At 33.6% G+C, this 25,941-nt stretch overlaps 1 protein-coding gene across 2 annotated transcripts in view; it reads left to right on the top strand.

Moving 5' to 3' along the window:
- CSMD3 (CUB and Sushi multiple domains 3) overlaps positions 1-25,941 on the top strand; it is a 1,254,780-nt gene that overhangs the window by 906,273 nt on the left and 322,566 nt on the right. For both annotated transcript variants that reach the window (XM_011934353.1, XM_011934352.1), the window contains 3 exons: positions 2,274-2,465; positions 6,529-6,655; positions 8,343-8,545. In XM_011934353.1, the coding sequence (XP_011789743.1) occupies positions 2,274-2,465; positions 6,529-6,655; positions 8,343-8,545 (522 nt within the window). The remainder of the gene's footprint in view (positions 1-2,273; positions 2,466-6,528; positions 6,656-8,342; positions 8,546-25,941) is intronic.

The following is a 25,941-nucleotide window of genomic DNA, read 5'->3' as shown; positions in this document are numbered from 1 at the left end:
AGTAAATTTCTCTGGAGTTTTCTCACTATTTATACAGCTGTAAATTGACTTCTCAAGTGTTGCTGTTAGCCCAGGATCTCAGTTTTTAGCAAATTCATTCAGAAAGCCCCAACCCTGTAGAAACACAAAAATATTATCTCTACATCTCAGAATGACAACATGTGGGAAGCCTCTATTTTTTTCTATCTTTTTCCTGTGAGAATTTCTAAGAATAGTGCTTTTTCTGGAGAAAGTAGAATGTAAAAATTTAGAGTTCATCAAGCTGATTAGTATATTAGCTCGATAAAGTATATTTTAAATATGAGAGTATTCACTTTCTTCTAAGGTTATACAACTAAAGCAGTCTAGTTATATTTGCAATTGACATATTTGTTACTTGGCTAGCTATTATTTCACATATTTTGTCTTAATTTTAAAATTTTGATGATATGATCTTAGTAGTTATGTTGATCAGTGATGCAAAACCCAATTCTCTGCTCACAACCCTTCTGACGCCATATATGTATGTTTCTTCCTCACACTAACCAATTATCCAACTCTCTGGTATAGGGATAGAAAGCTGTGATGCCTTTTGTCACCCTCATACGTGTCATGCTGATATTCCTATAACAAAAGATAAGTTAACAAGAGAAAAGCATAACAAATTTATTGAATCGTGGTTTTCTATGACATGGGATCCTTTAGAAACAAAGACCTAAAGAACCCGGTAAAACTGTCTATTTGTATGCTTTCAGTTATGTCATGATTTCAGTTAATGACTGTTCAGTGATGAATGGACAGCTATATAGAAATGTAATTGGTCATAAAAGATATAATCTGTCAGTAATAGATTGAGAAGGGGAAACCCAGTAAGCCTATTTATTCAAATTCTTCTTGACCTCTTTATGTAGCTTTCCTTTCCAGGGTATGGGGCAGGATCTCTATGGAATAAGGATTTTCAAGGGAGAAGGGAGAAAGTGACCTTTCAAGGTTCTGTGGTTCGCTTTGGGGGAGAGGTTTTCTAGTTTTTATGATTCACCTTGGGGAAGAAGAATTCTGGCTTGTATGACTAGCTTTGGGAGAGAGAAAGGGGCAAGGGGCAGGAGTGCAGAAGAAGGTCAGAGAGACATTGCTTCTGAGATCTTCTAATCTCTTTTCGTTCAAAGCACTCAACATGCCAAAGTGCCATACTTTGGGGTGTACTATTCTGAGAGCCAACCCTTGAAACCAACTTGGTGCCTGGTAATTCAATTCAATTCTAACACTACTTGCAGTTAGCGTAGACCCCACAGTTTAGGGGCTCAATCCCACAAGAATGCCAACACTTCAGATGCCAACTGAAAATCTGGGCCTCTTGTATTTCTGACTGATCAGCTATAAATTGGGGATTCTCATAACTTCCTCCTTGAGTATGATAATTTGCTAGAATAGTCACAAAACTCAGGGAAACATTTACTTACCTTTATTGGTTTATTATAAAGGATACAAACGGAGAGCTACCAAAGGAAGAGGTACATAGCTGAGGTCCAGAAGTGTCCCAAGTGCAGGAGCTTCTGTCCCCATGGAGTGGGGATTTGGGGTATATCACCCTTCTAGCACATGGAGGTGTTCATGAATCTGAAAACTCTTAGAACCCCTCTGTCTAAGATTGTTACAGATATTTTATTACATAGGCATAATTGATTAAATCATTGATCCTCAGTAATTGACTCAACCTTCAGTTTTTCTCCCCTCCATGGAGATGTATGTATATGACCTGGCTATGAAAAGTTCCAACACAACCTTCTAATCATATGGTTGGTTTCTCTGGCGATCAGCCTCCATCCTCCAGGAATAACTTCATTTTAGAAACTCAGGTATGGATGACTTATTATAAATAGCAAAAACTATACTTTCACCCTTATCACTCAAGAAATTCCAAAAGTTTTAGGAGCTCTGTGCCAGGAATCAAGGATAAAGGACAAATATACACTTCTTTTTATATCACGGTATCACTCAGAATCTACTATTAACACTAAATCACTTCAAACAGACAGGAAGCTTAATACCACAAGCCATGTAATTATATAGACCATGGGGTATCACTGATAAACTTCAAAAACACAACAAATTTTAATTTTCAAGAAAAAAAGGTCTGTGTGGTTGTCGTATGATATGAAAATTAAATATGCTAGGGGTAATATGACTAGGAATAAGTATGTAATCATCAAAAATAATAAAGGAAAGGAATGATTGTGTAGATTTAAATTCTCCTCCTAAATTTTGCTTTTAATCAATTTATATTTTTCTCCCAGGTTTTGAACTCTCACACTGTGAAGATCCTGGCATTCCACAATTTGGATACAAGATCAGTGACCAAGGCCACTTTGCTGGTAGCACCATCATTTATGGATGCAATCCAGGCTACACTCTCCACGGAAGTAGCCTTCTCAAGTGCATGACAGGGGAGAGAAGGGCATGGGACTATCCTCTGCCTTCCTGTATTGGTAGGATACTCTCATAGATTTTCACTGAATATTTCTGTGAAAACTTTATCAAATTCTTTGCATTTTTAAGAAATTCTCTCTGTTCTCCTACAACTAACACTTTATATCAAGAAATAATGAACTCATAGCTTCAATTTGTCAAAAGAAAATTAATGGAAAATGAAAAGATCCTTTTCATAACTTTATTCATTATTCCTCCCATAATCTTATAGTTTGTGGGGGACAGTATGGTCTCTTCGAAGTCATTTTATTTCTGCTACCTTGACATAAAATTGAACTTGTTACTAAAATGTTAAGACTTTTAATCATTCACATTTATTGAGTTGCATTGGCCAGATTTTTAATTTACAAAATTATTACACATTGTGGAATCAAGGTGGATTAGAGAAAACAGTAACCTATTCTCTTTTCTCATGCTTGTACAGCGTAACAACCAATTTCAATAGGAAAAGAAATGTGAGAGTAACATGAGATACATTGCCTCTGTGAAGCTAAAGAACGATCATCTCCTGTCTTCTTTGCATAGCTGGGGTACCGTTTTATTCCTACCATCTTGCAGATTAGTTAATGCATAGATGGGTAGGCGGGAAGGTAGATAGACAGATATTGACAGGTGTGGATAGAGACCTCTCTTTTTCTCTTTTTTCTTTTCTGCTCCAAAGACCAAATAGGTGTGAGATCGGAATACTAGGACAACAAAGGAAAACAACTTTGTAGCAAAACACTAACTCTCCAGCAGGGAACAAATATGCAGTGATTCTTCAGCCTTTCTTTTTTTGATAGCATTTATAGAGGCAGAAATCCATTCTATGTCAGGCCTACATTGGTAAAATTGACTCAAATCTTTTATTTTTAGCAGCTGTATTGAGGTATAATTGATATACAAAAAACGGCACATATTTAATGTGCAATTTGACTTACCTTTTAAGACTTGAACCTTTTGACAAAAGTAGAATATTTCTATCATTTTTTTGATATGGTCAACATAAGAATTGCCATAAAACTTGCTAGAATACAAATAGAAAATATTAAATTCTAGTTATTATAGGCCTTGTAACTAATTGTGTAGTGCTTTTGATGCTATGAGACCTCTGTTGGTTTATTAAAACATGGATTCATGCAGAAAACAAACATGTTTTTATTTAACTAAAATGCAATCACAGTTCTTTCTTTTCAGACGGCATCTGAATTTTGGACAGATTGTGAGGGTGATACCTAAAATAATAATCAAATTAAATTGCCAAAACCTGGAATATGATCAATAATCAGCCCATTGGCATTGGTTATGAGAAAAATGTACCACTGATTAATTCTCTCTGATGTGATTATGAAATATGTTCAGAAAAGCACTAAGAGTTTAATAGCACAATACCATAAACATATAAATATTGACTGGCCATGCTATTTTTAAAATTAAAACCACAAACAAATACATTAAACGTATATATATTTTTTTACGTGTGTTGAATCAAGTTGAAGACATTCTCTACTTTTTGGAAAGATTTTATACAAATGGAAGGACATTTAGTCTGAGACCAGAAGGTTTTAATTATGTTTGCAACAAATCAATGCATTTTATGTTTACGAATACTTAAAATCAAAACGTGTTGACTTGATATTGTGCAAGATTTCATGGGTAGGGTAATCTTTTTTATTAAAATTCTAATGATAGATGATCAAATAAATTTAGCAGCTATAAATAGTTGGACACTTGTTGAGTGATACCGAATAATTTGATAATAACCGAAGATGAAATTCTATTTTAGATGGTGTTCTCTACTGGCAGAGATTAATAGTTTTAACACTTGGCCTATGGTTATAATATCCTGTGCTCATTAACCTTAAATATCTGCTACAACTATATCTTAGCCTCAGTCAAATAAGGAAACTTTTCTTATTATTTGGATTATTTGTAGGTAATTATGTTTCTGAAGCTTATTCGTTGATCAAACAAAAATTAGTTTTTGATGCACCATAGCTGGAAGGATTTAACCTGTATCTCTTCTTTAAACACTGTATTTCATTTTATTCTGCAAACATAAGTTTTACACAGAATATGAACTCCAGTACTACAGCATATAACACTGGCTCTTTTGAGGTCAAAATCCCAGGTAATATTTTACAACAAGAAATATGGGGGGAAACAGCTATATTTAAGTTCAAGATGCAATATAGTACAAAATACTCCAACTGACTATAAATTAATCTAGAAGAACAAGTATCAACTCTGTTCTTAAATTAAATGTATGCCCCAAATAGTGATAAATCATAAATAAATGATGAAAAGTGAATTAATACAATTATGTTTACAGATTGTACAACAGGATTTTTGTTAGAAAAAAATGAAAAACCCTAAATGGTGATAACATCTTAAATACTAATATCTTTTTAATTTAAAAATCTCCCGAGGGTGTTATTATGAATTAGATTAAATTAATGTTGCAATAAAAGATAATATTTCCTTAGCCCTCCATGGGTATATCAGTCAGGGTTCTCCAGAGAAACAGCACCAATAGGATATCTCTCTTTCTCTCTGTCTCTGTCTCTCTCTTTTTTTCTCTCTCTGCATCTTCCCTATCCATCTATTATCTATAGAGCTTTATTTAATTTAAGGAACTGAATCATGCAATGGTGGGGGCTGATAAGTCCAAAATCCAAAGGGCAAGTTAATAGCTTAGAAACTGAGGCAGGAGTTGCTGAAACTTTGAGAAAGAATTTCTTTTTTTCCCCCCAGGAAACTTAATTGTGCTCTTAAGGTCTTCGAATTTATTGAATGAGGCCTACAAGTCAACTGAGTGTAGATGTTATCCATATCTATAAAATAGCTTCATACCTAGATAAGTATTTAATTAAGTAACTGGCACTAATAGCCCAGTCAAGTTGACACATAAAACTATCCATCACAGTGTGGTGCAATATAGTATCTAAAATTTTTGAAACAAGTTAACATATATGCAGCCTACAAATTTGAGCCATTAGATTCTAGAGTTATCAGGTCTCTTCCAAATGCTAAAATTTTTCTGCTTTGACCTTCTTTGGTCTAATAATATTAATAATAATAATTACCAAAAATAAAAAGTTTAATTCAGTTATTTAATCTAAGATAATAGGAAAGTTGTCAGAATCAAAATGGAGTAACTTGTGTTAAAAACTCTGACAAATAGAGCTGGGAAGGCCGTAAGGGGAGGTTTCTCATACACAAGTGCCTAATAACAAGAAGTATCACCAAAGACTCAAATGTATAAGGCATTCCACAGTGTTTTCCTTTCTTCTAGGGTTTAAAGATGTAGAGCAATATGCTAACCAAAATACTTAGTTCTCTCTTGTCCAGTACAGAGACTCTTTCTAGGTTGTTCACTGATGTAAAATCACTCTAGTTATCACAATAGTATTAAATAGTATTAAAATGGAGAAGGAATCCCCTAAAATATAAAATTTTAATTATATTGCATGATAATACTTATATTCTTAGTTTCATAATTTTTATAAAAATTAGAGACCACACTAAATCAAAACCTAACTAGATTTTACTGAAGTAAGGAATCTAATAAAAAATGCCACTTTGACTTTTGGGAGAGTAAAAAGGAAAGGGTTTAAAATGATTTAAAGGGGAAATAAAAGGACAATGAAATTTAGAAGGCCTGAGGGACTGCAGTAAAGATTAGTTTTTCTCAAAGATGGGGTAGAAAGATGATGAATTATTCAGCCTGCAACTCGCTAGCAGTGAGCGATTTACCATCTGTTTCCCTTTTAAAATTATCATTATTTAACAACACATCTTAAAATGTTTGGAAACCTAACTCAGAGGTTTTGAGTGTGTCTTTTTTTTAATTGTGTAAGTAGGTTTCTTTTTTATTGTCTTTTCTGTGATCTAACTTGAGACTCTATTATTACTTGATTGTATTATATATTCTTGCTTCAATTAATACTTTAAAAGTTTATACAAATATATACTTTAAAGAAAGGAAATCAGTATTCTTTTGTACACTCATGAGAAATTTGTAATTGTTTAGAAAAGATTGGCATTAAATTGAGGCTTAAATTATTATTATTTTTTTATCAGCTGAATGTGGAGGTCGTTTTAAAGGAGAATCATCAGGAAGAATCTTATCTCCTGGCTATCCTTTTCCATATGACAATAATCTGCGTTGCATGTGGATGATTGAGGTAGATCCTGGAAATATTGTCAGGTAAATGAATTACATTTTCTCAACATTACTAGGGAATCTGAAGTACCTGGCCAACCCCTATATAAAATTAATATTCATTTATTTCATTTTTTTTTCTTGAGGCAGAATCTCTCTCTGTCACCCAGACTGTAAGGCAGTGGCTCACTGCAACCTCCTCCTCCTAGCTCAAATGATCTTCCTACCCCAGCCTCCCCAGTAGGTGGGAATACAGTCATGTGCTACCAGGCTAGGCTAATTTTTAAGTATTTTGTAGAAATGAGATCTTACTATGTTGACCAGGCTGATCTCAGAATGTTGAGCTCAAGCAATTCTGCTGCCTCCCAAAGTGCTGGGATTATAGGTGTGAGCCACTACTCCTGGCCCATTTTGACTGATATACAGAGTTGTGCAGATTATTACCCTAGTGCATCCTCATTAACAATTAGGAGAAATAAGAATAGAAAGGGACTGAATACCATTTCCTATTGTCCTTGTCCCTAAACACATTTGTGAAACACCTGCTCTCTGCTCCTGTAATCATGTTAGATTTCCCTTTTCTGCAGAGTTCTTCACATTGCTGCTACCCCTTAGATAAGTACAGAGTCAGTATCTTAAATCAACACCAGTCTGATTTTCCTAGCTATCACAGGCTCTCAGTCCCAGCCTTACTATGCAGCTTTGGCTAGAATCATCCTTGACATATGAGCTACTTAGTATGTTTTCAATAACAAACAATAACCTTAAAACTTGAGAATTACACTTACATAAAGTAGTAATATAAATTTTATTTTTATAAAATGGAACTTCAGACAGGCTTCTAGGTGGTACACTCCTATGCATTGATGGATGAGTTGATACATTACTTTTGCAAGGCAATGTGCAAACTCAAAACAGACTACACTGTATCATCCTCAGTTTATTTTTCTTTAGTCTAAGTCATGCCTTGTTTTATATAAATATTAGAATTATTAAACTTGAAAGTAATAAATTCAAGAGAATTCTGCAGTTTCTAAAAATTAAGCATTGCTTGAAATTGTAGCCCAAATTTAAAGCTGTAATGATTCATGTATCAAACATAAATGTATTGTATGTAGAGTTGAGCATGTTGATATAATTAGATTTCTAAATTTTGCACCAAGCACAAAAAGCACCCCATTCTAATTTTGTCTAGATTAAACATAAAACAGAATAGATTTAACATGGAACAGTGATAAAAGTGTGCACTGTAGAATCAGATAACTTGAGTTCAATTTGTGATTATGCCACTCTTTTGGCAATTATTTCATTTACCTAAACTCCATTTGCCATATTTGTAAAATCGAGATAAAAATTATTCCTACTTCATTGGGTCATTATAACAATTAAACAAAATATATGTAATGCATTTTGCACAGTGCCTAGCATGTAGAAGACTGTCTATAAATGTCCCCTGCTGTTGCCCTGGTTAAATTCATGAACACAAGAAAGAATGTACACCTGAAGTTTCTACAATTTGCAAAGGTGACGTAATAGTGTATCTAATAATATTTTAAAGAAACAAAGTATACTTCTCAAGAAAAATATACTAAGAATATATGCTGTTTACATAATTCAATTCTACCACATAGCAAAAAAGAAAATCTAATAAAATCACAATGCACATTTGCTCTATTTTTTATTTAAAATTGACCTTGTTTAAAGTAAACAGAGAAATATGGTTCCCCCACAGCTTGCAGTTTCTTGCTTTTGATACGGAAGCATCACATGATATACTCCGAGTTTGGGATGGTCCACCAGAAAATGAGATGCTTTTAAAGGAAATTAGTGGATCTCTTATTCCTGAAGGAATTCATAGCACCCTCAACATAGTAACCATCCAGTTTGACACGGATTTTTATATTAGCAAATCTGGATTTGCAATTCAGTTTTCAAGTAAGTTTTTTCAAACATTTCTTAATGCAAAATAGGAAGGTGATGTAAATAGTCATGTTAACTTTGCTGTTCAAATTTTTAATTTTAACATTTTAATAATTTTAAATATTTATGCTTCTGGTCTTCCTGTATCTCTGCAGCAAAGGTAAAATATACATGGGAAAAAGGTAATACAATTAACTCTGAATATTAATTATTGAGACTTCTCTCCACTTGTAAAATCATTTATTCTTAAAGTAAAAGTGGTGTTAAAATTACTCAGCTAAAAAAATTACATCACAAAAGCTTATAATCTGGAAATACTGTAAAAGTGAAAGTTAAAATGTGAAGTTTTGCAGATAAGGAAGGAAATGAATACTTGCTATTACAAAAAAATACAACCCTACATTTTTACTGTTATTTTATTCTTTAAATATCTTAATTATATATTCACAGATATCTTTGACAAAATATTTCAGACAGCTTTTAAATTAAAGATTTTCTATAACAATAATATGACAATGAAATAGGATTCCTTGTAAGTAATTACCAGTGTTCTTGTCTTGTTAATTTTTTTCTTCTCATGGCACTGCTAAGTGACTAAATATATGTGCTCTGTAAAAGAAATGTTAGTTTAGTTGATGGATAAAATGAATACAATCTTAAAATTTTTAAATACTATTTTAACTTTTTGATGCACATTATCTCTTTGAGAAAATTATCTAGTAGATTTTTTTATCTGTATAGTCTTAAAAAGTCCTATTAACAGAAATGTATCAACATTTCTATGATCAACCATAAGAGAAACCAGTACTCTTCAAATGTGTTGGAATTCAAATTCTGGCTCCTTACTAACTGCTAATTTTCGGCACCTTACCTAGTGACCCAATACTGGGTTTTCTAATTGACATAGGAATAACAATGCTCATCTCATAAGTATTTGGTATTGAGTAGATAGCTGGTACCTAATGAACTATTATTATTACATAAATAAATGTAACATTGAAATGTCTTGAAAATAAATAACACAAATAATTTTAAAAAGTATGAAGGACTTTTGAAATCAGTGCCAACAAAATATACCATTTTAGGTAAGCAATTATACAGTCAAACAATTCTCTTGGCTGACTTTTTGTTTATGGAAAACAGTTATTTGACCTATTAACACAAATGAATTGTTTTGTACTATATGACCCAAGCTCATGTGAAAGGGAGGTATAAACTGAAAAGTTAGTATCTTTAAATTTGTACTTTAAATACTTATTTTGAGAAAAGGGAATAAAGTAAGAAAATAATCATATAATAGGTGGATATAAATTTCTCCCAATTAGAAAATATTTACCAATAAAATATTCTTCATATTTGTATAGTCTACTCTCTACTGTTTATATTTTTTAAGTGGGAACAATTTGTCAGAGAGTGGTTTAATTTTAGTTATCTCTATTGTAGTTTAGCAACAAACAATTCTTACTTTTACTTTAGATTAGTAATACATAGTGTTTTCCACTTAAATTGTTATTGCGATTAAATATCTGCATACAGTAATATGAAAAGGTGTCTCAGGCTCAGTGTTTACAAATGCAACTTACACTTTGCACTCAATCTTATCTGGTTAAGTGGAAACATGCTATTTTAGATGCATTTCTGGGAATTTTTATTGTAGATAATCTGTGAAATTAGCAGTACATTTTTATACTGATTATATTTGTAGGGCACATTAAAGTTATGGAAACAATATATTTCATACTAGAACTTTAATAACTCTGCCTTCGTAAGATTCTTTTAAGATGGATAGAAATTTGATCTGAGCCTTAAAACCAACCTATTGAAATAAAGTTACATTGATGATTACTACATTGTGAATGAAAAATTAGCCTCTTGGTTAGAGATCTTTTCTGGAATATGTGCTTACATAGCTTTTCAAGTGTTCAGATTTCAAATGGGAAAATATTCTTTTCATGAATGAAGTCTTGATGGGTGCCAAGAATTAAGTTAAATGCTTTATATACATAATCTCATTTATTTCTCACAAAAGCCATATAAGATATGGTTATCATTCTTATTGCCCAAAGAAATACGTTAATGTTCAGAAAGTCAGTTAATTTGTTCAAGATCATACAACTAGCAGATGCCTGGAGTGATAACTCAAACTCATATGTTTGAAAGGAGATTAATGTCATGTTTTGTACATACTAAATGCTTAGCAGTTATTATTACAGTATTATTATTCTAGATACATGCATTAATATGCCAGAGGAAATAGGAAGTTTTCAGTTATATATTATTAGTTGCAATGGAGTTCTACATTTTATCATTCCCAGCACCACATCAAAGGTACCAATCTGAAAAAGGAGATGAAATATAAGTGAAAAAGTGAGAAGAAATGAGGGAAAGCTGGAGTACATACATGCCCATTTGAAATGGACAGATGCCCTCTCTGGCTGTAGGCATTTTGCCCTGTAGGAAGACAGGAAGTTTTTAAAGTGGAATTTCAAATAAGAAATTTTATCTAAAGTCATCTAGTTTCTAAAGTATACAAGTAGTATTAAAGAGAATGTAAATGGACTAAAGGCCACTAAACCACTACTGTGGGTCAAACTTGGCTCATGGGTTCATGTTTGCCACTTCAGTGCCTTACCTAAATTCTTCTTCCCTAGATAAATCTATTTCATACTACCCACTCATTCATATGTTCATCCATTTCACTCATTCAGCCTAGGAGAGTCTATTAAGAACCAGGTATTAAACATATTTATCCCCAATTAATTCTCAAACTCATGTTTTCATTAACTCAAGCAACTCTTAATTTCACACACACACACACACACACACACACACACACACAAACTGTCTCTCTCTCTGTCTCTCTGCTGCTTTCCATCACCAAACCTTGTTTTTGCTTTAGTGTTACTTCTGCTCCCTTGTGCTTAAATTCTGCTCATCCTTCCAGATTCTGTGCCAAGATCCCTTTTCAGTGAAGTATTTTCTTAGTATTCTAGCTCATGCTCCTTCCTCTGGTTGTATTTCTTTTTCTCCAAATGAAGATCAGTATAAACATCATAGTGATTCATTGTTCTAGAAGTTTTTTGGTTGTTTTTGTTGTTTGTTTGTTTGTTTTTGTTTGAGATAAGGTCTTTCTCTATCAGCCAGGGTGCAGTGCAGTGACACAATCACAGCTCACTGCAACCTCAACCTCCTGAGCTCAAGTGATCTTCCTACCTCAGCCCCCTATGTAGCTACGACTACAGGTGTGCACCATGCTTCACTAATTTTTATTTTTGTTTTTTTGTAGAGATGAAGTCTCATTATGTTGGCCAGGCTGGTAACGGTATTTTAATTATAGTGCCTTTGCTCTCCCAAATATATTAATATCATGAACACCTTTGTCTCTTAAAATGTCTATATAGAACAAACATTTTGTACAGGGTAATAACATAATTTACTATCCAGACTTACGGTACTTTGGAGATCAAAAGCAAGTGCTAATAAAAACTAAGCTCAGCAATAGGCACAAACCAGGATGCTCCTACACAATCAGGAAGTATTGTCATTTTAATTGTCAGATTTTATTTGAGCCCCCCTTCCTCGATTAGTACAATTTAATTCCATTCTTTTGAGCAAATAGCTGTCCATTGAAAGTCAAAATAATTAATTAAAAATAATAAATCAGGCAATAGTAGCAGAACAGTCTTCACCAATGAATATAACAGGTGATACGTATTTCCCCAAACTTGGTGCGAAGTGAATTTAACAGAAATGTAGGTCACAGACCAACTTTATAATCATCAAGCCACTATCGGCAGCCTCATGACTTTTATTTCATGATCCATTCATCCTTTGTAGAGTCTGTTGCTTTATCTCTTGGTGTTATTGTCTGCAAGGCACTTTTGCTTAATCAGAGCTACTTAAGTCTAACATTGCCACTTCATGCTGTCGTATGTGCTGTCCTCATTTCTCGGCAGTCAGCTTCTATATCCTCTGCTTACATTTTAATTTGCCTGTCTCATTCCACTTTAGTTCCCCAGGGAGGATATCATTGGGTATCATGCTGTCATTTGCCCACAGAATAGTAGATTTTGACAGAGCATTTTCTATGCTCTTCACTCTTTGACTTCTCTGTTAAGAATCTTCCCCGGCTGGGTAATACAAAATGCTGAGGCCCATAGCTAATATTGCTGAAAAAATCTCAAGAAAATAGATTCCTTAGCCATGAGAGGTTGAAGTTCCCTAGGTTTAACCCACTGCTTGGTGCCCCTGCCTTTGTTCTCATCCTTATTGTTCCCTGCACTGCTCCAACAGTCGACTAGCCCCTCACTTCTTTATCCCTCCAACCAAACTTTTCTCCACATTTCTGCCTGATTGATCTTTCCGAAATACAAAATTGGACATCACTTCTCTGTTGAAAATTATTTAATGGCCACACAGATCTAAACTCAAAACTTTGGCATAATATTTAAAGCCTCCAGAATATGCCCCAATCTGCCTTCCAGCTTCACTCCTCACTATTCATTTAAATACATCCAGAGGTCTAATTAAATTATTCTGAAAGGACAATATCATTGCACATTTCTACTGCTTTGCAAACTCTCTTCCATATTCCTGAAACCTTTGTGCCTACATTCAAAATTTGTACATTTTTAGTCATTTTCCAGGGCCTAGGCTAAATGCAACTTCTAGTAGCAATGAACTACTAGATAGAATTACTTATTTCCACATATGTACTGCTCTTCCCTGGTTTGCTCAGGACAGTCCTCATTTATGTCTGTTGTCCTGACATTCTGACCGTTTTGACATTTATCCTGTATTTTCCCTTTTTAACAAAATATGACTATTAATGGTTCACTAAAATAAGCCACAGTGTATTTATTAGATCTCTGCTTTGTGACATAAGTCTGCACTGCTCAGTAATTATAATGCATGGTTACATCTGAAAGACAAATACTATTAGGTTGGTGCAAAAGTAATTGTGTTTTTTGCCATAATAACTTGTATCTATTTCTCAACTTTTTCCAGATGCTAGGTAATTAACGCTTACCTTTCATGGATAGCATGTAGGACACTTATAGATAAAATGAAACATTCTTAGATATGAATAGGTCACCCATTCTGACCCTAGATGGTGGTGGGAGGAGCATTTATTTATTTTTTTTATTATTTATTTTTTGAGATGGAATCTCGCTATGTCACCCAGGCTGGAGTTCAGTGGCACGATCCTGGCTCACTGCAACCTATGCCTCCCAGGTTCAAGCAATTCTCCTGTCTCAGCCTCCTGAGTAGCTGGGATTATAGGCGCGTACCACCATGCCCAGCTAATTTTTTGTATTTTTAGTAGAGAAGGGGTTTCACAATGTTAGCCAAAGTAGTCTTGATCTCCTGACCTTGTGATCCACCCACCTCAGCCCCCCACAGTGCTGGGATTACAGGCCTGAGCCACTGTGCCTGGCTAGGAGGAGTATTTCACATTGTTGCCCTGATATTTTGTATAAACAGATAGTTATGCTACAGTATGTATTGTGGTTTGAATGATACATAAGACTGCCAGGCCATGAATTGGCAAGATTAGGGGAAAATATGGGAAATATGTCTTCTTGAAGTATGTGTAGAAATAGAAACTGAGCAGTTGATCTACAGACCTACAAAATATAGTCTGAATACTCATGCCACGAGTATATATGCTGTTTATTTTATTGTGTAAATTTGGAACTAATTACTTTATCATGAAAATTTTTTTATTATCTTGCAATAGACCTTTATGGCAGCAATGAGATTTTAAAAAGTAAATGTTTAATGAAAAAGTATGTACTGAGCATTCATTTCTTAAGAAAGCTGATATCCACTAAGATGTCCAAGAGGAAAGTCAGTTCTACTGAAGATGCTGTAAAGAAACACCCAAGCAGAGATCAGCAAGGATTCTACGAAAACCAATCCCTGTGAAAGCTGAAACGAAACCAAAACAAATAGCAGAAAATGATCCAGAGTAGTTTTTTAATTACTATTTGTAAATCCAAGAGTTTCATACATCCAGAAACATATTTTTATAAAAAGCAGGGAGTAGCCATGATCCCATTTCAATAAAACTTACTTAGGTAAGTGATAAAACTTTAACAGGGAAAATCATGCACTGATCATTTACAGCTGTGTGAACAGAAATTAGTAAAATATTGAATTAAATGAAACACTATTATTTTGTGTATCATGTTTACATTTTATAGGCTAGTGAAGAGGGCAGTTTTATTAATATACACCAAATATGAATCATAATTGAATGGTTATTTGAAGCCATAATAATGCATTAAATACATCTTCATCATTTTAAAGTACCTGATATATTAAATATATTTTAATCATTTTAAAGTACCTATCTTCAACAGCCACGTTATTTTTATTTCAATTTATTTTACTGTGGAAAGAACAATTAACACAAGATCTACTTTTTAAGCAAAATTTTAGGTGCAGAGTACATTATTTTGGCCTAGGTACAACACTGTATAGCAGGTCCCTAAAGCTTACTTATATTGCTAAACTGAAATATTGTGCTAGTTGATTAGTACCTCTCATATCCCATTTCCCCCAAGCCCCTGGAAAAAAACATTTCACACTCTGATTCTATTAATTTGACTATTTTAGATCCCTCATATAAGTGAAATCATGCAGTAGTTGTGTTTCTGTGACTATCTTATTTTACTTAGCATAATGTCCTCAAGGTTCACTCATGTTGCTGAATATTGCAGAATCCTTCTTTTAAAGAACAAATAGTATTCATTGTGTGTCTTTGCCATATTTTCTTAATCTGTCATTAGACAATTAAGTTGTTTTCAACATCTTGGCTATAGTGAATAATATTGCAACGAACTTAGGAGTACTAATACCTCCTCAAGATCCTCATTTTAATTATTTAGGATAAATATCTAGAAATGGGATTATTAGATTGAAAAGCAGTTCCATTTTTAACTTTTCTGAGGAAACTTCATACTATTTTCCATAGTGGCTGCACCATTTTGCATTCCCACCAATAGCATGTAAGAGTTTCTATTTCTCCATATTCTTGCCAACACCTTTTTTATAAATAATAACCCTCCTGACAGGTATGAGGTAATATATTACTGAGATTTTAATTTGCATTTCCTTGATGATTAGTGATGTTAAACATTTCTTCATATACCTGTTGTCCATTTGTATGCCTTTTTTGTAGAAATGCCTATTCAAGACCTTTGACTGTTTTTCATCAGTCATTTGCTATTGAGGTGTAGAGGTTCCCTACGTATTTTGGATATTGATCTATTATTACATGTATGACTTGAAAATATTTTCTCCCCTTCCATAGGTTGCCATTTCACCCTTGTTGATTGTACAGAAGCTTTTAAGTTGGTTGCATTCCTGCTCGTTTATTTTTGTTTTCGTCGTCTATGCCTTTGGTGTCATGTCCATGAAATCATTGTGAATGCCAACGTTATAAAGCTTTCTTCTCTCTTTTTTTTTTCCTTCTGAAGTTTTACAGCTTAAGGTCTGGCGTTTAAGCTTTTAATCCATTTTGAGTTGATTTTTGTGTATGCTGTAAGATAAGGGTCTAATTTCGTATTTTGCTTGTGGATATCCAATTTTCTAAATACCATTTGTCAAGGAAACTATATTCTCCCCTTTGTGCATTCCTGGTACCCCTCCCCATCTTCCCACACCTATTTGTTTCCTAGTCTTAAGGTGCGGACCTGTTACCCTTTCATAGATTTATTTCTGGTCTCTCTATTCTCTTCCATTGTTCTATATGTCTCTCTTTATGATAAATGTTTGATATAATGAATATGATGATATAATTGATTTTTGCATGCTGATTTTGTATCCTGAAACTTTATTGAATTTATTAGTTCCAACAGTTTTTTTCAACAAATCTTTAGGATTTTCTATATAAAAGATTGTGTCATCTGCCAACAGATACTATTTTACCTATTTTTTTTTTTTTCCAGTTTGGAGGCCTTTTGTTTCTTTTTCTTGCCTTAACTGCTCTGACCAGGACTAGCAGTACTATGCTCAATAGGAGTGGGAAGTGAGCATCCTTGACTTATTCCTGATCTTGCAGGAAAAGTTCTCAGGTTTTATTATTTTTTTATTTTTTTTCCAAACAGTGCAATGTTAGCTGTGGGTTTTTGATGTACGGCCTTTATTATGTCGAAACATTTTTCTTCTTCTATTCCTAATGCATTGACGATTTTTTTTTTAGCATGAAAAGGTATTTAATTTTGTCAAATGCCTTTTCTGCATCTATTGAAATTATCATGTGATCATGTGATCTTAATCCATTATTGTGTTAATATGGTGTATCAAAATAATTGATTTTTGTATATTGAACTATCCATCTGTCCCAGGAATAAATCTGACTTGGACATTGTGTGTGATCTTTTTAACATTTTAATATGCTGTTGGATTTAGTTTACTAGTATTTTGTTGAGGATTTCTGCACATATATTCTTCAGAAACATTGATGTCTAGATTTTTTTTTTTTCTTGTGGTGTATTTTTCTGGCTTTGGTATCAGGGAATATTGCCCTTACAAAATGAGTTTGGAAATGTTTTGTTTGTTTTTGGTTTTGTTTTGTTTGTTTCAATTTGTGGGGTTGGGTGGGAAGAGTTTGAGAAGGATAGAAATTAATTCTTATTTAAACGTTTGGTAGAAATCACCAGTGAAGTCATCTGGTCATGGGCTTTTCCTTGTTGGGAGATTTTAAAGTACTGCTTAAGTGGCCCTATTAGTAATGAGTCTGTTCAGGCTTTCTATTTCTTATGATTTAGTCTTGATAGCCTGTATATTTCTATAAATTTATCCACTTTTTTTCTAAATTATCCAGCTTGTTATCATATAATTGTTCAATGTAATCTCTTATGTCTATAGCACTATTCTTTATTTTCTGATTTTGTTTATTTTAGTCTTGCCTCCTTTTTCTTAGACTAGCTAAGGGCATCCCAATTGTGTAGAGATTTTCAAGAAGCCAACTCTAGTTTTATTTTTTAATTGTTTTTCTATTTTCTATTTTGTTTTTCTATCTTCTTTAATCTTGATTATTTCCTTCCTTCTGCTAACTGTGAGTTTCTTTGTTCTTCTAGTTCCTTGAAGTATAAAGTTAGGTTATTTATTTGAGACATTTTTCCTTTTTATGTAGCTGTTTATTGCTATGAACTTCTTACATAGTCCTGTTTTTTCTGTTTCCCATGCATTTTGGCATATTGTGTTTTTGTTTCATTTGTCTTGAGATATTTTCTATTTCTCTGTTTTATTGATATGTAATAGTTGTACATATTTATGGAGTACAAGGGATATTTTGATACATGCTTACAGTATGTAATTATCAAATAATAGTAATTGGAATATTCATTATATCAAACATTTATCATTTCTTTGTGTTGTACGTATTAAATATTCTCTTCTAGCTATTTTGAAATATAAAATAAGTTCTTATTAACTATCATCACTCTTCTGTGCTGTTGAACAATAGAACTTGTGCCTTCTGTATAACTGTATTTTTGTACCCTCTTCATCCCATTGGAATGCTACAATTCCCAGTATCTGGTAACCACCATTTGACTCACTACCTCCAAGAGATCAATTTTTTGTTAGCTTCCATATGTAAGTGAAAACATGCAATATTTGTCATTCTGTGGCTGGCTTATTTCACTTAACATAATGTCCTCTAGTTCCACCAATGTTACTGTGACATGTTTTTATGTTTCCCCACCCCTCTGTGACTGAGTAATATTCCATTGCGTATATACACCACATTTTCTTTATCCACTCATCAAATAATGGTTGATTGAATACCTTGGTTACTGTGTATAGGGTTGCAATAAACATGGACGTGCAATTATCTCTTTGATATACTAATTTTCTTTCTTTTGGATAAATACTCAGCAGTAGGAATGCTGGATCATGTGGTAGTTGTATTTTTAGGTTTTAAGGGAAATTTCATACTATTTTATATAGTTGCTGCATTAATTAACATTCACACCAACAGTGCATGAGCATTCCCTCTTTTTTTTTTTTGCATCTTTGTCAGCATGTTATTTTCTTTCTTTCTGATAGTAGCCATTTTAACTGGTGTGTGATAATATCTTGTTGTGGTTTGATTCGCATTTCCCTGATGATTAGTGATGTTAAACATTTTTTCATTTACCTGGTGGTGATTTGTATGTCTTATTTTGAAAAATGCCTATTCAAAGCATTTGTTCAATTATTAATTGGATTATTTGTGGGTTTCTTTTTTGTTTTGGTTTGTTTGCTGTGTTTTTTTGCTATTGAGTTGTTTTAGTTCCTTACGTATTCTGGTTATTAATCCTTTGTCAGATGGGCAGTTAGCAAATATTTTCTCCCATTCTGCAGGTTATCTCTTCACTTTGTTGATTATTTACTTTGCTTTACAGAAGCTGTTTAGTTTGATATAATCACATTCGTTTAGTTTTGCTTGTATTGTCTGTATTTTGAGGTCTTATGCAAAGTATTTGCCAGAACTAATGTCTTGAAGTATTTCCCAATGTTTTCTTCTGGTAGTTTCATAGATTAAGGACTTACATTTAAGTCCTAATCTATTTTGATTTTAGTTTTGTATATGGTGAGAGATAGGGGTCTAGTTTTATTCTTCTACATGTGGATATCCAATTTCTGCAGCACCATTTATTGAAGTCCTTTCACAGTGTATCTGTTAAAAATGAGTTGGCTGTAGATGTGTGGATTTATTTCTGAGTTATTTTTCCTCTTCCATTCATCTGTGTCTATTTTTATCACACTGTCTTGTTTGCTATAACTTTGCAGTATATTTTAAAGTCAGATAGCTTGATGCCACCAAGCTATCTTTATTCTTTTTGCTCCAATTGCTTTAATTATTCAGGATCTTTTGTGATTCCATAGGAATTTTAGAATTTTTTAAAAATTTTCTCTGAAGAGTGGCCTTAATACTTTTCTAACAAAAAAATGAACGCTGACAAGTTTTATTAAATAAAAATTTTGCATTGTTTACTTTTCACCATAATGTTCTGGCATGCTTCTAATGATAGAATAACCCAGCTTAATGATAGCCAGTATGTGTTGTCTGTAGTATATTCCACATGCTGTACCCAATTCAGTATTATTGCCTCTGTAGTGATGGATACCAGTTTTGGCCAACAATACTTTGTACTATAATTCAGATTTCTTCAAAGTCAGGCAGTTTCTAGAGAGGATGATGAATTTTGCTTTGCCTTGTCTGATCATCTTCAGAGTTGGCTTGTACACTAGCATCTTTTTAATGTGTTGTTGTGTTCAGTTTGCTAGTATTTGGTTGAGGCTCTTTGCATCTATGTTCATTTGGGATACTGGCCTATATTTTCCACTTTTCATAATGAGTTGCAGTATAGAGTTAATTGACTCCAGTGATGTTTTCATCTTCTTTGTGGCCTCCATCTTCCTGCCTTAGGTGCAGGACAGGCCCCACTCAAGAGCACCTGCAAAGATAGCCAGGGAGCAAGAAAATGTCATTGGTACTTTGGAAGGAATTACTTTGAATTTGTAAATGACTTTGGGTAGTACAGACCTTATAAAAATATTAATTCTTCCAATCTATGGACATTAAATGTCTTTCCATTTTTCTTGTATCCTATTTTTTTAATAGCGTTTTATAAATTTCATTGTAGAGAGATTTCACTCCTTTAGTTAAATTTATTTGTAGGTATTTTATATATTTTGTAGCTATTGTAAATGGGATTTATTTCATGATTTTTTTCAGATGGTTTGTTATTGGCATATAAAAATGCTACTGAGTTTTGTATGTTGATTTTGTATCCTGCCACATTACTGAGTTTATTTATAAGTTCTAACAACATTTTGGTTGAACCTTTAGGTTCCTCTAAATATAAGATCATGTCATTTGCACACAAGGACAGTATTACTTCTTTCTAATTTAGATGTGTTTTATTTCTTTATCTCATTTAATGGATCTGGGCAGAACTTTAAGTACTATGATGAATGAAAGTTATAAAAGTGGTCATTCTTGGCCTTGTCTTGTTCCAGATCTTAGAAAAAAAGGCTATTAACATTTCCCCATTTAGGATGATGTTAGCTGTTGGTTTGTTATATATGGCCTTTGTTATTTTGAGATATATTCCTTCCATAACCAGTTTGTTGAGAGTTGTTATCATTAAGGGATGCTGAATATTGTTGACAGCTTTTTTTTTTTTTTAGCATCTGTTGAAATGCTGCATATAGCTTATATCCTTGATTCTGCTAATGAGATGTATCCTGTTCACTGATTTGAATATATTGAATGATATTTGCATCCCAGGGATGTATCCCACTTGATCACAGTAAATGATCTTTTTAATGTGTTGTTGTGTTCAGTTTGCTAGTATTTGGTTGAGACTCTTTGTTTTCTTTTTCTGCTGTGTCTTTGATTTTGATATCAGAGTAAATTGGCCTCATAGAATGAGTTTGGAAGTGTACCTCCTCTTCAATTCTTTGAAATAGTGTGATTAGAATTGGTATTAGGTCTTCTTTAAATGTTTGGTAGAATTTAGCAGTGAATCCATTTAGTCCTGAGTTTTTCATTGATGGGAGCCTTTTTTCTTTTCTCTCTTTTTTTTTTTTTTTTTTACTACTTTCAACTCATTGCTTGTTATTGGTCTGTTCAAGTTTTCTATTTCTTCATGGATCAATTTTGGTAGATTTATGTGTCCAAAAATTTGTGTACTTCTTCTAGGTTTTCCCATTTGTTTGTGTATTCTTCTTCATAACAGTCTCTAATAATTCCTTGTGTTTCTGTGGTATCAGTTTTAATCTTTCATTTTTTGCCTGTGATTTTTTATCTGAGTCTTCTCTCCTTTCTCTTAGTCTAGCTAAGAAAAAATTGTTAATTTCGTTTATCTTTTCAAAAAAAGAGTTTTCATTTTATACTTTGTGTTTTCTTTCACTTTTTTTTTTTTTCTGTTCTGATCTTTATTCCTTCTTTCCTTCTACTAATTTGGGGTTTGATTTGTCATTGTTTTCTACTTCTTTGAAGTGCATCAGATTGTTAATTTGAAGTCTTTCTACTTTTTTTTATAGGTGTTTCCTGCTATAAATTGGCACTGATTTTGTTGTATATTTTAGGTTTTATTTGGGGTATTTTGTTTACATTTCCTTTTTTCAAGAAATATTTTAATTTCCTTCTTAATTTCTTCATTGACCCATTGGTTGTTCAGGATCATGTCATTTAATTTCCATGTTATTTTTACAATTTCTAATGTTTCTTTTGTCTTTGATTTCTGGTTTTATTCCATTATAGTCAGAAAAGACACCCATACGATTCAAGTATTTTGGGATTTATCAAGACTTGTTTTGTGGCATAACCTATGCTCTATCCCAGAGAATGTTCCTGGTACTAATGAGAAGTATGTATACTCTGCAGCAGCCGGATACAATCTTTTGTAAAGATGTCAAGTAGGTCCTTTTGGTATGCAGTGTAGTTTTATTCCAGTGTTTCTTTGTTGATTTTCTGTCTGGATGATCTATCCATTGCTGATTGTGGAGTTTTGAAGTCCGTCCTTCATTATTATTGTATTGTTCTTTCTCTCTCCCTTTAGCTGTATTAATCTCCTTTAAATATTTGGGTACTTTGATATTGGGTACATATGTATTTATGATTGTTATACCCTCTTGATAAATTGAGCCCTTCATTACTACATAATAACTTCCTTTGTATCTTTTCAGTTTTCTTTACTTGCCATCTATTTTATCTAAGTATAGCTACTCTTGCTCTTTTTTGGTTTCCCTTTGCATAAAATACATTTTTCATACCTTCACATTCAATATATGCATGTCCTTATAGATGAATATGTTCCTTCCAGGCAGCATGAATTTGGGTCTTATTTTTTAATTCGTTCAGTCACTTTGTTTTTCAATTAAAAATTGAGTCAATTTATATTCAATGCCATTATTGATAGATAAAGACTTACTAATGCCCTTTTGTTACTTTTTTTCTGGTTATTTTATAACTCCTCTTTTTCTTTCTTCTTCAATTCCTTTGTGGTTAACTGATTTTCCTAACCACAAATTTCTGGACACATAAATCTACCAAAATTGATCCACGAAGAAATAGAAAACTTGAACAGACCAATAGCAAGTAATGAGTTAAATGATTTTCTTAACCACAAAGGTAGTATGTTTGAATCCCTTGCTTTTTATTTTTACTTTCTCTATTATAAGCCTATGTTTTGTGATTACTGTGTGGCTTACAAAGAAAATCTTTTAGTTGTAACAAGTTATTTTAAACTAATGGCTACTTAAGTTTGGTGGCAGAGAAAAGCATAGAAACAAGCAAAGAAAAATCTATAAAGCCCTGTATTTTGATTTCATACTCCTCTCCATATTTAGGCTTTTTGTTGTATCAATTTAGATATTTCCATATTGTCTATCTCATAACAAATTGTTATAGTTATTATTTTTGATAGATGTGTCTTTTCACCATGATTACAGTATTAGAATATTCTGAACTTGTCTTTGTACTTAATTTTACCAGTGAGTTTTATACTTTCAGATGATTTCTTGCTGTATATTAACATCCCTTTCTTTCAGATAGAAGGACTCCCACTAGCATTTCTTATAAGATAGTTATGATGATGAAGTCTCTTAGCTTTTGTTTGTCTGCGAGTTTTTATTTCTCCTTCATGTTTGAAAGGCAGTTTTTCTCACTACTATATTCTTGGTTAGAAACTTTTTTGCCTTTAGCACTTTGAATATTCCATGATACTCTCTCACAGCTTGCTGAGAAGTCTACTGCCAAATTGTAGCTCATTTATATGTTATTTGCTTTGCTTTTGCTGTTTGTAGAATCTTCCTTGTCCTTGACATTTGAGAGTTTGATTATTAAATGCCCTGGGATAGTGTTATTTTGGTTGACTCTGCTTTGTGATCTTTGACCTTTTTGTACCTGGATAGTCATATTTTTCTCTAAATTTGGAAAGATCTCTGCTATCATTTCTTTGAATATACTTTGTATCCCTACCTCTCACTCCTTCTTTAAGTCCAATGACACTTAGATTTGCCTTCTTGAAGCCGTTTTCTAAATCTTGTAAGCCTTCTTTATTCTTCTTAATCCTTTGATTGTATATTTTCAAATAGCCTGTCTTCCAGGTCATGAATTATTTCTTCTGCTTAATCAGTTCTGCTGTTGAGACACTCTAATGCATTTTTGCATTCATCAGTTCATCAATTGTATTTTTCATCTGTAGATTTGTAGGTTTCTATTTGATTTTTTAAATTTTGCACGCACACACACACACACACATATATATATATATAAAATTTCTCAAATAAACTTCTAAATTGATTATCTGAGTTTCTGGAAGTTCATTGAGCTTCCTCAAATTACCTATGTTGAATTCACCAAAAGGTTGCACATCTCGGTCACTCCAAGGTTAATCACTGGTGACTTAGTCTGTTTGGTTAGATCATATTTTCTTGATTGTTCTTGAGACTTGTGGACATGTGTCAATCAATGTCTGGGCATTATAGAGTTAGTTATTTATTTCAGTCTTCACAGTCTGGCCTTGTTAGTACCCATCTTCTTCAGAGAACGTTTCAAAAATTCAAACAGGATTTATTATTGGATTCCCCAAGCTTGTAGTCACTTCAGCTGTTTCAGTACTAGAGAGTATTCTAAGTCCAATTACACTGTAACTATCTTGTGGACTTTTATGTACTTATTTCTGATGGACTTTTGAGAGATCATGGAAAATTTCTTGGGTTGCCAGGATGATCCTTCACTCACTCTCCTCTCTTTCCCTCAAACAGTAGTCTCTTCATACTCAGCTGCCTGGAGTTTGGGAAGGGGTGATGTGACCATTCCTGTGGCTGTTGTAACTAGCATCATGCTGGATTGCACCCAAAGCCTTCAACCTTCCAGACCAGCACAGCACTGAGGCTCACCCAATGCCCATAATCATGGCCTGACTGCTGCTGATGTTTATTGATAGCCTCAGGCCACTTTAATAAGCTGGTAGTGAAGCTAGCTCAGATTTGGGTTTGTTCCATCCTGCCAGAGTAGCAGATTTCCCTCAGTCATGGAATGGATCTAGAAGAAATGATGGACGCAGTGGCCTGAAATAAGGGGCTTTGGGGATCTGCCCCATGCTGTGTTGTGCTGTGGTGGCAGTGTGCTAGTTTACAAGGCCAAGTCCCCAGTACTCTTCCCTCTCCTTCCCTCAAGTGGAAGATGTCTCGTCTCTCTCTTTGTCTCTGCACTGTGCTACCTGGAGTTAGGGGAGGGATGACATCAGCACTTCTGTGGCCCCTGCAGCTGATGTCACACTGGGTTGCACCATAAACCCACAACCTTGCAGGTCAGTGCAGCACTGGGACTCACCCAAAGACCATGGTCACTACAGAATTGCTGCCACTGAAATTTATTTGAGGCCCAAGACCATTTCAGTCAGTTAGGGCTTAAGCCCTTCTGCTGTGACTGTGGCTACAGATCTCTGTCTTGCCTGGTGTGAGAATAAATATTCCCTGTGTGGGTACTGGACCAGAGTCAAGGGCTTTGAAATTCTGCCCAATGCTGTGTTCCACTGTGGTAGGATCAACATGGACTTCTAATGCAAATCCCCACTGAGTTTTATATATTCTTGTGTTGTATGTTTGATATATAGAATCCTTTCATTTCAAATTGAAGACCTTTCTTGGCATTTCTTGTAAGGCATGTCTAGTGGTGATGAGCTCCTTCAGCTTTTGTTTGGGAGTCTTTTTCTGTCCTTCATTTTTGAAAGACAGTTTGGCCATGTATGGTGGCAGGCTATTTTTTCTTTTCACATTTTAAATATACCATCACCCTCCTTCATGGTCTCCAAAGCTTCTGCTGAAATAGCTACTCTTAGGGAGCTTCCCCTTATATGTGACAAGTTCTTCTTCTCTTTCTGCTTTCAAAATGTTTTCTTTGTCTTTAATGACTATTGACAATTTGCTTGTAATGTGTCTCAATGTGGATTTCTTTAGGTTACTCTTATTTGGTGTTCTTTGGAGTTCTTGGGTCTGAATTTTCATTTCATTCTCCAGATTTGGGAAGATTTTAGCTATTATTTGCTTGAGTAAACTATTTTGTTTTTCTCCTTCTGACACTCTCCTAATGTAAATATTGGTCCCTAAATTGTGAGCCTTAAGATTTCTTCACTTTCTTCATTATTTCGTTCTTTTTGCTCTTTTGACTGAATTATTTTTATTTTTTATTTATTTACTTTATTTTTTTATTATACTTTTAAGTTCTAGGGTGCATATGCACGATGTGCAGGTTTGTTACATATGTATACATGTGTCATGTTGGTGTGCTGCACCCATTAACTCATCATTTACATTAGGTATATCTCCTAATGCTATCCCTGTCCCCTCTCCCCACCCCACGACAGGCCCCAGTGTGTGATGTTCCCCACTCTGTG

The sequence above is a fragment of the Colobus angolensis genome, unplaced genomic scaffold (assembly GCF_000951035.1).
Source record: "Colobus angolensis palliatus isolate OR3802 unplaced genomic scaffold, Cang.pa_1.0 Scaffold134, whole genome shotgun sequence".
In the NCBI taxonomy this organism is placed as follows: Eukaryota; Metazoa; Chordata; class Mammalia; order Primates; family Cercopithecidae; genus Colobus; species Colobus angolensis.
The sequence above is the reverse complement of the archived record's forward strand: the minus strand, read 5'-3'. Positions and strand labels throughout refer to the sequence as shown.